The 18,060-nt window shown below is 41.3% G+C and overlaps 1 protein-coding gene across 5 annotated transcripts in view; it reads left to right on the top strand.

Annotated features, from left to right (window-relative positions):
• Window positions 1–18,060, top strand: part of FRMD4B (FERM domain containing 4B) — a 360,926-nt gene that overhangs the window by 319,705 nt on the left and 23,161 nt on the right. For all 5 annotated transcript variants that reach the window (XM_050781288.1, XM_050781285.1, XM_050781286.1 and 2 more), the window contains 5 exons: window positions 12,954–13,030; window positions 15,023–15,161; window positions 15,677–15,818; window positions 16,700–16,833; window positions 16,923–17,042. In XM_050781288.1, the coding sequence (XP_050637245.1) occupies window positions 12,954–13,030; window positions 15,023–15,161; window positions 15,677–15,818; window positions 16,700–16,833; window positions 16,923–17,042 (612 nt within the window). The remainder of the gene's footprint in view (window positions 1–12,953; window positions 13,031–15,022; window positions 15,162–15,676; window positions 15,819–16,699; window positions 16,834–16,922; window positions 17,043–18,060) is intronic.

The raw sequence follows: 18,060 nt of genomic DNA, 5'->3' as shown, positions 1-18,060 counted from the left end.
AGCTGTTTTGAAAAGGAGTTGTTCCAAGATCTCCCAGCAGTGACCTTCAGACCTTTCTGTATCAGTTATCACCTGTGAATGTTGAGAGTGAGGAGGTATTTGTTCTACCTCCCAGGGCATCCAGCAGATGCTCTTCAAGTCTTTTATTTATATGGCGTTTTTGCCAGTCCAGGGTGCCAACAAGTTGTTTTCAATCAGTGTGTAGTACAGTGATGCAGGGCAAGAGTTGGGGAGGCATCCCAACCTCTGCCCCTGGTGTCTATTTACTGTGCCACCTTGAGCATGTTGTTTAATCTCTCTTTAAAAGTGGTTTTCTCATCTGCACAAGGGTATTGCCACTAACTGTGTAGGGTGGTTGTAAGACCTAGAGGACAAATTTAGCACCATAGCTGATACACCATCATCATTAGTAGTAGTGAGAGGACAGACAATATGGGAAATATTCTTGGATCACTGGTTAGAGAGGGACACAACATTGCTACAAAACCACAGCTAAGAATCCACTCTCAAATTTTCTTTCTTTCTTTCTTTCTTTTTTTTTTTTTTTTGAGATGGCATTTCATTCTTGTTGCCCAGGCTGGAGTTCAATGGCACGCTCTCGGCTCAGCTCCCTGCAACCCCTGCTTCCTGGGTTCAAGCAATTCTCCTGCCTCAGCCTCCCAAGTAGCTGGAATTACAGGCATCGGCCACCATGCCTGGCTAATTTTGTATTTTTAGCAGAGATGGAGTTTCACCATGTTGGTCAGGCTGGTCTTGAACTCCTGACCTCAGGTGATCCACCCGCCTGAGCCTCCCAAAGTTCTGGGAATGCAGATGTGTGCCACCACGCGTGGCCTCTACCCTCAAATTTTCTGTTTTCAGAGATGTGTAAGCACTTCTTTCACCTCCTAATTCATTAACCATCATGCCTGAAGGTGTGATGCAAATTAAAGGGAAAATTTTTAATCCAAAATTACAAACCACAAACATTCAGGGTATTAAAAATTAAGAGAATAAGCAGTTTTACTTTATAATCCTCCCTTTGTGTATGAATATGACATTGCAAACTCTTAGTGAATGTGAAAACATACCAGAACTGAACTTAATTCCAAATGGCAAGACATCTGGACTTCAAGACTGATGAACTTTCACTTAAAGAAAAAAAAAAAGCAGCCTTGTGTTCCAAGTATTTATTGTTCAGTACTTCAAGGAAAAATGTCTGTTCTTCATAAAGAAGCAGACAGTGGGTCAGGGACTGAGCCAAGTATTCGTCTATGTCGTGACAGATTTGTATCCCTTCGGCAAATGCTTCCCATGGGAAAGCCAGAGCCTGTCAGATGGCAGAGATAAAATGACATACTGTCGAGGTGTCCATAGTGGGACAAAATGCTTTTCAAGATAAGTATCTTTTTGCATTAAATCATTGCAAGGAAGACTTGAGGTGAACTTCATCACTGCAGGGCATGTGAAGGTGGGAAAATGTTCTTAGCTTTCATTTTCTGTCTCTCTATATATTGGAATTCCCAAATACCTAAAGCCAAATGAATTAAGTAACAAGCACAAAAGTCTTCCTGTTTTCTTCTTATACAACTACAAGGTTATTTTATTTAAAGACAGTGACTTGGATATTTTTTTAAGTCCAGCTATCTTGAGCATTTCTAAGCTCTTCTTTCCACCATGACCGTACCACCTTGGACCTAGATTAGAAGCTACTTCTGATACTGCTGAAATTCTAGATGAGATTAACTGTAGGAGAAGAGAACATGGGTTGTTCTCTTTCTACATTAATGCCAAATAAAGCATGGTATCGAAGAAAATAATTGGATTTAGAATATCAACCAGAGACTGGTCCATCCTGTTTACAAAGTGTGTATCTAAGCTTCAACCACACCACTAATCAATCTGATTGTTAAAATCTTCTGCAGAGTCAGTGGGAGGAGAACTCCCATCCTACAGCATGGATTTGAAATAAGAACCAGTTCTGCATTTCCACTTACCAACTGGCTGACTCAGAGCTGTCATTCAACCTTTCTGGGCCTTCATTTTTTTCAGCTATCAAATTGAGATAATTCTTGTCTGCTGTCCACCTTACAGATTATTATGAGGACCCAACGAGTTAGTGAGTTATTTCACCGAGTGGGTTATTTTCCCCTCTACACCATACTTTAATTTATAGAAAGTGTATTGTACAGCATGGTCTTTCTCTTCCCCTCCCATAGTTGATCACAATTAGAATTTTAAGCAGTTCTCATAAAACATGGAACTTTTAGAAAATTGGTTGGGTATTGGTGAAGAAGATGGAAACAGGGAGGCCTAGGCAGGCTCCTCTGTCATTTGGAAAGTATCAACTCTGAGTGCAAGGGCAGCTGGGAGGTATTGTCTCTAGGTGGGTGGCAAAGCTTTAACTCAAGATGTCCTTTTTTTTTTTTTTTTCTTTTTTGAGATGGAGTTTCGCTCTGTCGCCCAGGCTGGAGTACAGTGGTGTGATCTTGGCTCACTGCAACCTCCACCTGTCGGGTTCAAGACATTCTTCTGCCTCAGCCTCCTGAGTAGCTGGGACTACAGGCGCATGCCACCACACCCGACTAATTTTTGTATTTTTAGTAGAGATGGGGTTTCGCCATGTTGGCCAGGCTGGTCTCAAACTCCTGACCTCATGATCCGCCCGCCTCAGCCTCCCAAAGTGCTGGGATTACAGGCGTGAGCCACCGCCCCTGGCGTAACTCAAGATGTTCTATTCCTAAAAATAAGGAAAAATAGATCCTGGGGGAGATCAGTAGTTTCTGTCACACTGTATTTGTTTCCTTTGAAGTCTTTGGAGGGATGGTTGGTGAGAAGTAAGCAAAGAAATAAAGACATAATTATAAATTTTTAATTATCTTTGATGGAAACAAATGAGATGGAGAGACAGTAATGGGATGCAGGGAGGGGACGTTTGGTGTGTTCAGGGAAAGCCTTTCTGAGGAAGGTGATGTTTAACCTGAGACCTGAAGGGCAGAAAGCTCATAAAGAACAGTATGGCTTGTTCTCATCAAAGAACAGAGTATGCCGATGGGAAGGAGATAGGCATGTTATAAAAACTGGGAGGAGGCCGGTTGCGGTGGTTCAGTCTGTAATCCCAGCACTTTGGGAAGCCGAGGAGGGCGGGATCGCCTGAGGTCAGGAGTTCGAGACCAGCCTGGCCAACATGGTGAAACCCCGTCTCTACTAAAAATACAAAAAATCAGCCGGGTGTGGTGGTGGGTGCCTGTAATCTCAGCTACTCAGGAGGCTGAGACAGAAGAATTGCTCTAACCCAGGAGGTGGAGGTTGCAGTGAGCCAGGATCATACCATTGTACTCTAGCCTGGGTGACAGAGCAAGAACCTGTCTAAAAAAATAAATAAAAATAAAAATACAAAAATTAGCCAGATGTGATGGCGGGTGCCCATAATCCCAGCTACTTGGGAGACTGAGGCAAGAGAATTGCTTGAACCCAGGAGGTGGAAGTTGCAGTGAGCCAAGATGGCACCACCGCTCACCACTGTAGCTAAAGCTGATGGAGTTCCATGTAGAAATGGAAGATGCTACTAGAAGAAGAGGAAGTGGCTGCCGGGCAGGCAGAACCATCATATGTCTATTTTTTTGTTTTGTTTTGTTTTCGAGATGGAGTCTCACTCTGCTGCCAAGCTGGAGTGCATTGGCCCCATCTTGGCTCACCACAACCTCTGCTTCCCAAGTTCAAGCGATTCTCCTGCCTTAGCCTCCCAGGTAGCTGCGAGTATAGGCACGTCCCACCACGCCGAGCTAATTTTTGTATTTTTAGTAGAGACGGGGTTTCACCATGTTGTCCAAGATGGTTTCGATCTCTTGACCTTGTGATCCACCCGCCTCGGCCTCCCAAAGTGCTGGGATTACAGGTGTGAGCCACCATGCCTGGCCATCCGTTGTTTTTTTTCTATTCTTTTACATGTCTAAGCATTTACCACATGGTTGAACCACTGGCACATGAAGAAAAATGAAAGCTTGTAAATAGGGTTGACTAGTCTGAATGCAGAGAAAAGCAATTAGTACATAAAGCACTGTAAAAAATAGTTCTATGAAGAGGCGTAAACGGTAAAGATTTCCTTTGTTTTCTTTTCTTTTTTTTTTTTTTTTTTTTTTAAAGACATAGGTTCTCACTCTGTTGCCCAGGCTGGAGTGCAGAGGCATAATGCTAGTTCACTGCAGCCTCAAACTCCTCTGTTCAAGCAATCCTCCCACCTCAGCCTTTCAAGTAGCTAGGACTATAGGCATGAGCCATCGTGTCCCGCTAATTATTTGAATTCTGTTATGGAGACAGGGTCTCACTATGTTGCCCAAGGTGGTCTCGAACTCGTGGCCTCAAGTGATCCTCCCACCTCAGCCTCCCAAAGTGCTGGTATTATAAGCGTGAGCCATCGTGCTTGTCCAAGGTTTCTTTATTATATGCTTATGACCAATGATTGGCTGGTTTGGGACTTTTTTTTTTTTTTGGTAGCAAGGCTTCAGTGATAAGCTAAAGTTGTCAAATTCATCTATCCCTACATTTCTAACTATAGAGTGCAGTGTACCTGATTTTATGCTCCCCTCCACCAAAAAAAAAAAAAAAAAAAAAGTATTAAGCCCATTGCATTTACAGGGGCCCTGAATGAGTACTTTATATTCTTCATCTCATTTAAGGAAAAAGCCACAATCTCTGTCATCAAGTACCTGCCAATCTATCTGGAAAGAAAGAATATATTCAAAATTAGGTATTTTATTGAAAATATTTAATAACCAGACTAGGTACAAAACCACAAGAAGGGATACCAGTTGTAAATATCCATAACAGTTATACCGGTGCCCAGAGCAGTAGCTCAGCCCTGGTGGCATCAAATACATCAGTGAGCACACTGATGAGAGTCTTAACAGGAAGTCATTACATCAGCCCTGGAAGGTTAGAGATTCGGCCACAGAGGAAACTTGGGTGAGGTGACATCTTTTTAGGTGGTCTGGTTTTTACATTATATATTTCCTAATACCCGGAACTTCTTCATCTAAACTTTGCTGAAAATATTCAAGAGTTTTAGTCCTTGCATTTAAGATATGAGTTTTTGTTTTGTTTGTTTTTTGAGATGGAGTGTCACTGTCGCCCAGGCTGGAGTGCAGTGGCGTGATCTCAACTCACTGCAGACTCCGCCTCCTGTGTTCAAGCAATTTTCCTGCCTCAGCCTCCCAAGTAGCTGGGACTACAGGCACACGCCACCACGCCTGGCTAATTTTTGTATTTTTAGGAGAGATAGGGTTTCGCCATTGGTCAGGCTGGTCTCGAATTCCTGATTTACAGGCAATCTCCCCACCCCGGCCTCCCAAAGTGCTGGAATTACAGGTGTGAGCCCCCATGCCTGGTCAAGATATGGTGTTTTATTTGTAAGTTTATGAGCTCACATCTGGAAAAAACATTCACTACCGGAGGGTATACCATTTGGGTACTTTTATGAGATTTTAGTTCAGCACAGCTGACTCTTCTAGTTTGGTCAATTGTTGTAAGCCCCTCTAGTGGGTAGCATTTGCATATGTAAAGCAATGTGAACAGCCATAGCTGAAAGAAATAGGACTCCAGAATTCATTGTTTCAGAGTAAAAATTGTTATATCCTTCATCAGCACATTTCACCTACCAAAGCCTAGTTGTATCACCAAATATTATCCTCTGAGTCAGGGTTTCCCAACCTCAGCACCATAGACATTTGGGGCCATATAGTTCTTTGTTGTGGGGGGCATCATATTCTGTGCACTGTAAGATGTTGGCAGCATCCCTGGCCTCTACTCTCTAGATGCTATTAGCACCCTCCCCTCCAGTGTGTTAACCAAAAATGTCTCTAAGCATCACCACATGTCCTGAGGTTGACGGTTGGGAGGAGTGGGAGGGGTGCAAAAATCACCACAGGTTGAGAATCACTAAGAAAAATTAAAGGGACTCAGGCTGGGTGTGATGGCTCGTGCCTATAATCCCAGCACTTTAGAGGCCAAGGCGGGAGGATTCCTTGAGCCCAGGAGTTCAAGACCAGCCTGGGTAACATAGGGAGACCCTATCTCTATGAGAAATTAAAAAATTAGCCAGATATGGTAGCATGTACCTGTTGTCCCAGCTACTCAGAACGTCGAGATTAGAGGATCACTTGAGCCCGAGAGGTCGAGGCTGCTGCAGTAAGCTGTGATCAAGCCGCTGTGATCAAGCCACTGTGCTCCAGCCTGGGTGACAGACCAAGACCCTAAAAAAAATAATAATAATAAAATAAAATAAAATCTAAAGGGATTCAGACTCAGTCCTATCCCAAAAATGGCTGCCATAATTGCTTTCTTTTTTATTTGAGGAAGAAATAAGAATTACTGTTTTTCTTTGGGCCGGGTGCCGTGGCTCATGCCTGTAACCCTAGCACTTGGGAGGCTGAGGTGGGCGGATCACGAGGTCAGGAGATCAAAACCTGGCTAACACGGTGAAACTCCGTCTCTACTAAAAATACAAAAAATTAGCCAGGCATGGTGGCGGGCGCCTGTAGTCCCAGCTACTTGGGAGGCTGAGGCAGGAGAATGGCGTGAACCCGGGAGGCGGAGCTTGCAGTGAGCCAAGATGGCACCACTGCACTCCAGCCTGGGTGACAGAGCGAGACTCCATCTCAAAAAAAAAGAAAAAATATATTTCTTTTCTCTTTTTCTTTTTTTTTTTTTTGTTAAAGACATAACAGATGCCCATATAGCACTCTTCCCAGGTGAAAAAGGCAAAATGGCATGCTGTGGTTACACACTGGGGATCTTGGAGCCTGGCTGTATTTATGTGTCAATATCTGCCCCTATTTAGCTGTGTGACCTTGGCCAATTTACTTAAACCTCTCTGAGCCTCAGTTTTTCTCTTCTCCACAGTGAGGCTAAAATAGTACTGCCCCATGTGGTTGTTGGGAAGACTCAGTAAGATAACAGATGCAACATCTTAGTGCTACAGCTGAGCACTTAGTTTACGCCAGCTGGCACTCTTGGTGTTAACTGTGCATATTTGTTGTATGACTGTCACTTCGATAGCCTGTACCCTCCTTGAGGGCAGAGACTTTGTCACATAAACATTTGATGGAAAGAAGGTAGATCAATTGGGCTTTATAGAAGCCTATAATTCTGTGAAATTCCGGAAGATACTAACAGTATATGCATCACGTGTAATCTTTCAAAATGAAAGAAGAATAAATCAATAATATAGTGATTTTGTTTGGCTTCAAGTAATAATAGCAGGGGGATTCCCCACCATGTGAGTCACTAATGTACCGTCATACACTGCAGCTGTGACTGTCTCAAATGTAGTCATTTCCAGGTGAATCTGCAGTTAAATGATTAACCTATAGATGCTGTGAGGTGCCATTAAAAAGCCAAGCCTCTCCTGACGTCTTTCCTGTCCTGGCCTAGTGTGAAACCTTTAGGTGGCATCTACTTTCATTTCATCAAGATTTAAAAAGACAGTTTGATCCTTTTTGTCCAAGGCTTTCCCTGGGTCTTTCATGCCCCCAGGGAGGTCCTCCTAGCATGTGGCAGGTGCACACTCCTCAGCATTTTTGTACAAGCTGGGGCACATTCCTTCTTTCCTGGGTACTCGGGGCAGGAGGGAGTTTGCTTTGTCTGCCTGTGGGGTGTGCCGTGACCAGCCCCTCCCTCCTCATTTATGTCCTCCATGATACAGAAATGATGAGCAAATTTCCTACCTAGAGGGTGTATCAGGAAACCCCCAATGAAATAAACAGAAGTAGAGCAGCCAGCTTTTATAAAGCCCGAAACTCACAGAATTGGAAGTCTGAGTGACACAGATATGTTAACCGAATAACCCAACTGTTTCTCAACAATGGAAAGATGTGGGATCCAGACAGCAGTTTTTGCTTTTGTTTCTGCTATTAAGTGACTGCCCTCCATGTGATAAAATTGGAGAGGTGAACTGAGAGTTCTTCATTACAAATAGAGCTGACTTTATCTCTTACTGAATTTTGATTCTGAGCCAGGCACTGGGCTAAGTGCTTCACAAACATACTTTCCCTGACCCCTTCTGGCAACTCTCTGAGGTGGGTGTTGGTCCCATTTTACAGATGCAGACACTGAGATTCAGGAACGGTAAGCAGCTTGCCAAATACCACACAGCGATAAGTGGCAGTACCAGAATGCTAACCAAGGCAATCTGACTTGGTTCATTTGGTTCTTGTGAGCTCCACAACAGAGGGGCTCTGTCCATTACTTGCTGACAAGAACAAGACCTCAAACATACACCGCACTCAAGAAATATCTGTTGATTAAAAGGAAGGAATGACTCCCAAAGCTACTGAAATACGTATCTGAAATACAAGTACCATGTCTCCTGAAGGTCCCTCTGCTTTTCCTTATAGCATATGTGTATGTGTGTGTGTGTATATATATATATATATATTTTTTTTTTTGGCTAAAGTTTGACAGTAGCCTCAGATATTTAGGAACCATTGTAATAGTGGGGTGGGATAGGGCAGAGGTGATTTCTTGTAGTTCTTTGAGTGGAATCTAACAATTATAGATTTCAACAAAGTGGCTTAAATATTCCGCACATTCATTTCGTTAAATAAAGTGTAATCATCTGCAGCAAATTATTCTAAAACCATCAATACTTTTTTCACTTTCTCTTAGGATTAAGGGAATTTCTTGTGATTACGATATTTTATATAGCTCAGTTTCAAAATACGGCTTGATTCCAGCACTATCTTCTGTGTCAGTTTTAAATTTTTGACACTTTATTTTTTTAAGATAAGATTTGTAACCTTAAGATAAATTCTCCTCCTGTTGTAATTTCTTGATTATCTCTTTGTTAATGTTATTTATGTTGCTCCTCTTTTAATATTTTATCTGTCTATTTACTTTTGCAATTGCAAAGTAATCCCAGATATTATTCTTCGGTCACTCTTTACTTCCTTCTTTTGATACCAGAGGGCACAAGTGATCATTCAAGATGAGCATAGAGCAGAAAGAAATCTAGAAGACCTAATTTATAGTTTTATTTTCACCTTGCAACTACTTCCCTTTCATCACTAGCAGCACATATATATATATATAAAATATATATTTTTTTGAGACGGAGTCTTGCTTTGTGCCCCAGGCTGGAGTACAGTGGCGCGATCTCGGCTCACTGCAAGCTCCACCTGCGTCCCCCGCACCCGGTTCACGCCATTCTCCTGCCTCAGCCTCCCGAGTAGCTGGGACTACAGGCGCCCGCCGCCTCGCCCGGCTAATTTTCTTGTATTTTTAGTAGAGACGGGGTTTCACCGTGTTAGTCAGGATGGTCTCGATCTCCTGACCTCGTGATCCGCCCGCCTCAGCCTCCCAAAGTGCTGGGATTACAGGCTTGAGCCACCACACCCGGCTGATATATTTTATCTACAAACAACATAGTGTTCAAACTCTTAGCTACTAGCAGGTGCCACATAGACAATAATAAATACTCATTAATGATTATTATGCTTATATAATGATCACTATAGAAAACATTCTAGTTCCATACTCTTAATTGTATTGCAGGACAAATAAAGCTCCTCTTTTTTTTTTTTAAATTTCCAAGAGTGAAAATTTTGGTTTGGGCAAAATACATTTTTCTGTTTTAATATGAAAACTGCAAGTGTATTTGTACATACACATGCGTATATTTTATATATATACACATACATACATATATGTAATAGTCCTACCCTATATGGACACCAATATTGTCCAAATAATAGAAAATGGGAAGCATACTTAGCTTCCTTGTATCTTCCTTTAAACTTTGATCTCTTTCCTCAAATACAGATCGTTAGTCTGAAATCCCCTCATGCCTTTTTCTTGTTGTTGAGATGGGTTTTTGCTCTCATTGCCCGGGTTGAAGTGCGATGGTGCAATCTCAGCTCACTGCAACCTCCGCCTATCTGGTTCAAGTGATTCTCCTGCCTCAGCCTCTCAAATAACTGGGATTATAGGCTCTCGTACCATAGCCGGCTAGTTTTTGTATTTTTGGTAGACATGGGGTTTCACCATGTTGGTCAGGCTGGTCCCGAACTCCTGACCTCAAGTGATCCAGCCACCTCGGCTTCCCAAAGTGCTGGGATTGTAGGCATGAGCTACTGCACCTGACCAAACCACCGCGCCCGGCCCCTATCATGATTTTGACCAGAGGGTGCCTTTTATTTATCTTCTAAGATAAACACTGGAGAAAGGGAGGAGAATGAACACCGTTCAACTGCCTGCCCTGTGCCAGGTGCTGTCTGAGGCAAGGTGCATGAGCAATCTTTCAGCAAATGAATTCACCTCAGCTCCATTGCCGTTTTTAGAGCTGCATCCTGGCCCTTGGATATGAAGAGTCCAGAAATAAAAAACACAATAGGAGAATGATTTCAGCAATTTCAAAAGAAAAGCCAGCTTATATCCAGCTGCCAGCTAGATCAAGTACCACTACAATGAGAAATATTTTCCTAGCAACTTCAAACATTGAAAAGAATTAAAATGGTAATAATATTTAATGTTTAAAACAGGGACCTTACAACTCATTAGATGGTGAAAATCTCACTCTTGTATAAAATAGACCAACCTATATTCATTTTATATATATAAAAACTTTTATTTTAATTTTGAGAAATTCCAAGAGTCCTAAAAATATGACAATACCTGTATAACCACTTTAATAGATGTTACTAATATTTTGTCATATTTACTTCATCCTATTTTTATTAATAAAAGAAAACATTACTAGTGATATTGAAGTTTCTATACAACGTACCCTTTATACCATCTGCCCACAGAAGCAATCACGGAATTTTGTATCACTCCAATCCACATTTATACTATTATATGCACATATATGAAATCATACTTTGCACAAACTTTTAAGATTTCAGGTGGGGAAATGAACTGCTCTCTGCCTTTCATACTTAAAACCCACTCTAGTTCCCATAACCTTGTGCAAATCCAGTTACAATCTAATTATTTCAAATTCTCTAAGCCGAAGTCCTTCACCTTTTAAGTAGAGTTTTTGCTTGCAGGGAGCATATTTGCTTTCAATGCAGGGACTGGCTGAATGGAGTCCAAAGCACTAGGGTTTCACATTTGTAAGTGATAAGAGGGGGAGGTGGTGACTTTCAGAGATCATGTTTCAAGTCCAGCCCTGGTTTTTATGTGTGTGGGAATGGACACAAAGGAAAACACAGCTGAGCTGCATTGTAACTCTTCCTGTAGAACCTGTTCATGTCCAGGGTGAGTAAACTAGGGTAGAAATGTCTTCCTAAAACAGCCTCCGGTGAAATTCGTCCTTGGATTCAAAGCAACTTACTTCCCAGGAAGTATCGGGCAAATCCCAACTGCCCCCCATTTTAGAAAGCTCTCTTTTCTGGGAAAATCTGCCACTGAGAACTTTGCCCTCCTCTCCCTGATGGGAGGAAAGAGTAGAATTAGGGAGGTGTCACTCGGTAGAGGTGCTGATGTCAGTAGTGTGTCAGCCGTGGGAGGCTCAGTTTGTGAAATTGAGTTACACCTAAGTGTCTTATGAAACTCAGTTCAGAACTCACCGGAGCTGCCGTCTGGGAGGGGGAGGTTGGAAGAACCCTGAGGTTTTCCCTCACATTTCTGTCCCATTTTTGGAACCTCTGGATTTAAAGAAATGAAAACCTCAAGTTTGTGGAGATTTTAAGAAATGGGTATGTAGCTTTATACTTTTATTAATTCCTCTTTGAACCTGAGTGAGTGTTGTGGTTATAGACAGCTATGTGTGCGGACCACGGAGGGCTGTTTTTAGGGTGTACTGGTTTATTTCACTGTTTGAAATTAGGGGGTCCAGTCTGAACACTTTTTTTCCCATGCCAGTGTATGTATAGAAACCTTCAGCTCATTTTGTTCCTTTACATGATGAGGTTTACATGTCTGTGAAAAGCCTGGGTTCCTGTATGTCAGGAAATGGTTTTGCTGATAGTGCATTGCAGAGAAGTGCTTATTATTTAGACTATTAAAAATAATCTTTTAAGATTCTTTGAACATAATTTTAAAATCCAGCCAAAGTCTAATAATATAATGAAACCTCTGTGCTGTTATTTCCCTAATCAAGTCTGGGGGCAGAGAAGAGGAATTTGACCATGAAGTCTAAGTTGACAGGACAAACCAAGGCTCAGGATAGTACAATGTCTTATAAAGAGCTTAGGAAGCAGCCCAGAAAACACAGCAAGGCGTCCTCAATTCTGTGAATGAGCCGCTTTCTGTCAAATTATTTGGTTTTCAAATGCACGTTGCTAGTAAAGTTTGTTTCTCCCAATCAAACTGACAACAGCAATAGAATATCAGTAGTGTCTATATCAGAGTGTGCAGACATTGGGAGCTATGTTCAAAAACTGGAGGTTCTAGCTCAGAAACCAAGAAGAGGCTCTGGTGTTCCCTCCTACCCCTTCTCTGCCCCCAGTTACTGGTGCTAGGTTTCCGTGGCATTTAGGGGAACTCTCTTCATAGGTAGGAAACTGGTATCTCAGAGAATCACCCCTGCATGGGGGTTCCGTTTTACTTTCACTTTGCATTCTTTTGAAATTCAGTCTCTGATGTTATTGAAATATCCCTTTGAATATCTTTCCATTTAACTATGAAATCAACGTCTTTGATAAGGCTGGTGCTTACTGGAATCTGTGCAGGTTTCCTTATTATATAGTTGAGTCAGAGGAAAAATAGTGTGCATATTCTTCCACAGATGGTTGGTTTTATTGTTCAAGGAAGATTTATTGGCGAGGTGAATCTTAATAGTTAAAGATTGCTGTCAGAAGAAGGAATAAAATGGTTTCAGGTCATAGTTGATTTGTAAAAAGGCTGAATCACATATTCATACTTCATCGTATCAGTGTACCTTCTTGGAACTTATAATTGTTTGATTATTAAGCTGATTTATAGACTGAGTAAAAATAAGAATAAATAACCCTGCCTGGCTTTTCTGTTTTCCTTAGTTATTCCAATGGAAACAGCTGGAGAACTTATATTTCCGTGAGAAAAAATTTGCTGTTGAAGTTCATGATCCACGAAGGTGAGGATCAAAGACTTTTTCTCTGTGTGACCCAGTTACTGTACAAATAATGCTGCTATCAACATTTGTGTACACGTTTTTATATGAACATATGTTTTCATTTCTCTTGGGTATATACCTAGGAGTGGAATTGCTGGGTCAAATGGTAACTATCTTTAACCCTTTGATGAACAGCAAGGCTGCTTTTCAAAGTGTTGCACCATTTTGCATCCCAAGCAGCAGTATATGTGGTTCCAATGCTGACACATCCTCACTGACACTTGTTACTTTTAGTTTTGTGTGCATGTATAGTTTATGCCATCCTAGTGGGTTGAAGTGGTACCTTCTTGTGGTTTTGATTTGCATTTGCCTCGTGACTAATGATGGCTGAGCACCTTTTCATGTGCTTCTCAGCTATTCATGTATCTTTAGTAGAGAAATGTCTATTCAGATCTTTTGCTCATTTAAAATGTTGGTGTTCTTGGTCATTAAAAGAAAAAGAAAAAAAAGCCAAGGTAATCAACATTAACTGAAGTCAGGATGTTGGTTCTCAAATATCTTAGGAGAAATTCTTCTCCCCCACCCCCCTGCCAAGACAGAGTCTCACTCTATCACCCAGACTGCAGTGCAGTCATGCAATCTTGACTCATTGCAACCTCCACCTCCCAGGTTCAAGTGATGTTCATGTCTCAGCCTCCCAAGTAGCTGGGAGTACAGGCATGCACCACCACACCAAGCTAATTTTTGTGTTTTTAGTAGAGACAGGCTTTCACCAGGCTGGTCTCGAACTCCTGACCTCAGGTGATCCACCTGCCTTGGCCTCCCAAAGTGCTGAACCATGGCACCTGGCCTTAAGAGAAATTACTAATCAGTCCTTAGTGGGAACTTTTCAGTCCCAAGATGGTTATGGATGGTTAGAGGCCAGAGGGATGGGAGGAAATACCTGTGATAAAAAGGTGACCCGAAGAGATAAGCAAAATTCCTACAAAAGAACATTAGTAACGCATCATACACACACAGTCTGTCTGCCTCTTGCCTGTTCTCTCTCTGTTTCTCTCTCTCTTTCACTCCCCCTCCCTTCCTTCTACCCTCCTTTCCCTCTCCCCCTCTCCCTCCTCCTCCTCCTCCTCCTCCTCCTCCTCCTCGTCCTCCTCCTCCTTCCCCTTCCCCTTTCCTCTTTCCATCTGGTGTACAAGCAGCACTCTGGACAGTTTTGGACTTGCATATTTTCAGCCATTATCATTAAGTGCATTATCTGATAATGTCAGAGCCAGCCAAATCTACCTAGATCTAAAATGCTCTTTTACCTTGAATTAGGTGCTCATCCCACACTTGGTTGCTGCATCTTTAAAATCTTATCCCAGCTGGGCGCGGTGGCTCACGCCTGTAATCCCAGCACTTTGGGAGGCCAAGGTGGGCGGATCACAAGGTCAGGAGATCAAGACCATCCTGGCTAACACAGTGAAACCCCGTCTCTACTAAAAATACAAAAAATTAGCCAGGCGTGGTGTTGGGCACCTGTAGCCCCAACTACTCGGGAGGCTGAGGCAGGAGAATGGCGTGAATCCGGGAGGCGGAGCTTGCAGTGAGCCGAGATCGCGCCACTGCACTCCAGCCTGGGCGACAGAGGGAGACTCCGTCTCAAATAAATAAATAAATAAATAAATAAATCTTATCCCATTTGTTCCTTACCACTTGTGATGGCTATACATCCTTAGAGTTTCTAACTAAAAGTTTTTGTATAATCTCTAATTTGACTGATTCTTTATCAGCTTTTAAGTTCACGTGTATGTGTTTTTAAACATGCTGTTTATCCAGAAAGAGATTACTTAGGTCTGAATCGTTTTGTTGTAAAAGGAGAAAATCAGAAACTTGGTTGCCATTTGCATAAGAGTTTTTGCAACAGAAGACAAGTAAGAGGAACATGCCTTGTTACAATGCTGCTCGCAGGGTACATTTTGCATCATGCTGGGCCAGAGGGGAATTATTTGAGTGCTTTCTTTAATCTTTCAGGATTTCAGTTTCAAGAAGAACCTTTGGGCAAAGTGGCCTCTTTGTGCAAACATGGTATGCTAACTCTTCTCTCATCAAGTCCATTTGGGTAATGGCAATTAGTCAGCATCAGTTTTACCTGGACAGGAAACAAAGCAAAGTAAGTAACTGGCATCATTTCTATAGGGACAGATTCCCGTTTTGCATTCTGTTTAGAAGATAAGCCTTCTCACAAAAGATGCAAGCACATATATTTTTGCTCTCTGAGATTTTTTTATGTTTAACTTCCAACTATTTCAGATTTTTTATATGTTTAAATGATGGGCAATATATAAGCTGCTTTATAAGTTGTAAGACTGGCCAGCTTGTTGCCATGCATGTTTGTATATACTGGTGACACTGCTGGTGGTGATGGTGCCGGTGACATTTTAAAGTTAGTAACTGAACCACACCATGAGAAAATCATGTATAGTTATTAAAACATTTTAACTACAAAGCTTAAGGCTTGTGGACTTTTTGCTTTGTTTTATTTTTTGGTCTGAAGAATGCCACTTGAATATGTGAAAATTCTAAATTATCCTCTGTGTTGATATTTTCATTGTATGTTAACTTAATTGTTTTATTAATTTGAAGTATGTTTGAGTTAATTCTGTTTCATTGTTGTATACCTCTTAGGCAAAAATTCCTTCAGCCAGGAGTTTAGACGAGATTGCAATGGATTTGACAGAGACAGGAACACAAAGGGCCTCCAAGCTGGTGACACTGGAGGCGAAAAGTCAGTTCATCATGGCAAGCAATGGCAGTTTAATCTCCTCAGGTAACATCTTGGGATTAGAGAATGTGCAAGCCATCTTTATTTTGTTTTTTCCATCATAAACCACTTCTAAATTCATCTTTTAATCCATTCTTTTGGAAATAAATAAGCATATCAATAAACATGTATGCAACAGCTTTGAATAAAATTTTTAGGCTAAGTTTTTAAAGAATATGTAGAAAGTCAAATTATAAATAGGTTGTGCATGTAATATGAGATACAAGGATGGTGAGTTCCTTGGTGTGGCTTGAAAGAACATATTCCCCAGCAGCTGCTTTTTCCAGCATTTAGTTTTTGATACAGATAATTGTCTAATTCTCCATGCAATATAAAATGCTGCGCAAACATGATTACAAGCATACCCCTCAAATGTGATAGCTTCCCCTAAGCCCTTCGTCTGTAAAAATTCTGGAATCTCTTATCAGTAACTATATGTAACTTTACTAAAACGATTCGTCCCATCTAAATCTCACTGTCAACTTGTGTATCTGAAGCATGACCTTCCTTCACACAGATTTTTCTTTTCCTTGCTTGCTTACTTTCTAAAAGAACACTCGAAACAACTCTTCAAGGACCGTCTTACCTTCTCTTCTGCTCAGAAAAATGAAAATTTTCCTTGGGTGTGTCTGGGACATTAAACATTTTATCATTACCCCCAAAATGACTGAGCCAGGATGCAAAAAGGCACATTTTCTTACCAGATTCTGTTTGATACCCAGAAGAATGAGAGAATGTTTTCTAGTTTCCTTTTATTATGTTGAGAAACAAGGAGAAAAGAAATAAACTACCATTTAATAGCAGCTTTAGCTTAAAATCCTTTGTCCCTTAGAAAGGAAGGAAACATCCCTTGTATAAACCTTCCCTGCCCTTCCCTCATTCCCTAGGTTCTCAAGACTCAGAAGTTAGTGAGGAGCAAAAGAGAGAAAAAATCCTTGAACTAAAGAAGAAGGAGAAACTATTACAAGAAAAACTTCTGAAAAAAGTTGAGGAGCTTAAGAAGATCTGTCTACGGGAGGCTGTGAGTCTGCTCTTTTGGGCTCATCGAATTGTGTTTGACAACTTTGGCCAGTGTCAATTATCCGCTCTTGATTCTGTCCTGTTTTACAGGAGCTCACAGGCAAAATGCCAAAGGAGTATCCCCTGAACGTAGGCGAGAAGCCTCCTCAGGTCAGAAGACGTGTGGGTACTGCCTTCAAATTAGATGACAACTTGCTGCCAAGTGAAGAGGTATGAACAACGCCTCTGAGCCTTTCAATTAATCCTGAGACAGGAAAGCTGTCTGACTGTAGTGGACTTTTTCCTTTGGTTTTTGAGTCTCTGCTGTATGTTATCTCACCAGCAGAGATGGATCGTGTAGACCAAACTGAACTCTTTCTTTCATGCCCACTCCAGTCAAAATTGAGTTCTCACTACTTTACTCCCCAAATCAGAGACAGCATTCAGTGAACTCCAGATGTTTCTCAATTGAGAGGCAGTATTATAAGAATTAAGAACTCCAGCATTAGGTTCGTTTACTTAAAACTAAATAATAGCCTTTGGCAAATAGTTTAGCCTCTCTAAAGTCTCAATTCTCAGGCCTCAGTTTTCCTCATCTGTAAAATGGGGGTAATGATTGGACTTCCCTCCAGGGGATCCAGTGAGTATTAAATGAGATAATACATGCACAGCACTGAGTTACAATCAAGTTAAAATATTTGTTAGCCAATATAGAATGTATAATACTTTGTCATTTGCATATCATCAGCCAATATGACCATACCCATGTTTCTTGTAGAAATTTGACCATCTTAGCTTTAGAAAATTATCTGTTTTCTTCTTTGGAAATCTTTGCTATTTATTGAGTGCTTACCGTGTACCCATCTCTGAGCTAAGCAATGCACATATATTATCTCATTTAATCCTCATCCTACTTTCATAAGGTAGGTGTTATCTTCATTTTACAGATGAAAAAAACTGAAGCATTAAAAGATGAAGCTGTGTATCCAGGGTCATGCAACCAGGAATTACCAGGAAGAAGATCAACCCCAAATTTATCTTTCTCTAAAACTATGCATATGAATATAACCTTCTGCATCCATGAGCTTTGAGTTAAGAATATATCCATAAAAACTGTGATCTTCTCCCAACCAACTGAATGAATGAAAGGCCATTCCCTTCCTTGAAAAGGGAAGAGGTTTGGACTAATGAGAAGTTCAAGTTAAGACAGGTAAAGGAAAGTGTTTGACAAGGATGTCTATGCAGTAAA

This window comes from Macaca thibetana, chromosome 2 (assembly GCF_024542745.1).
Source record: "Macaca thibetana thibetana isolate TM-01 chromosome 2, ASM2454274v1, whole genome shotgun sequence".
Lineage (NCBI taxonomy): Eukaryota > Metazoa > Chordata > Mammalia > Primates > Cercopithecidae > Macaca > Macaca thibetana.
This window is presented reverse-complemented; position numbering and strand designations above follow the sequence as displayed.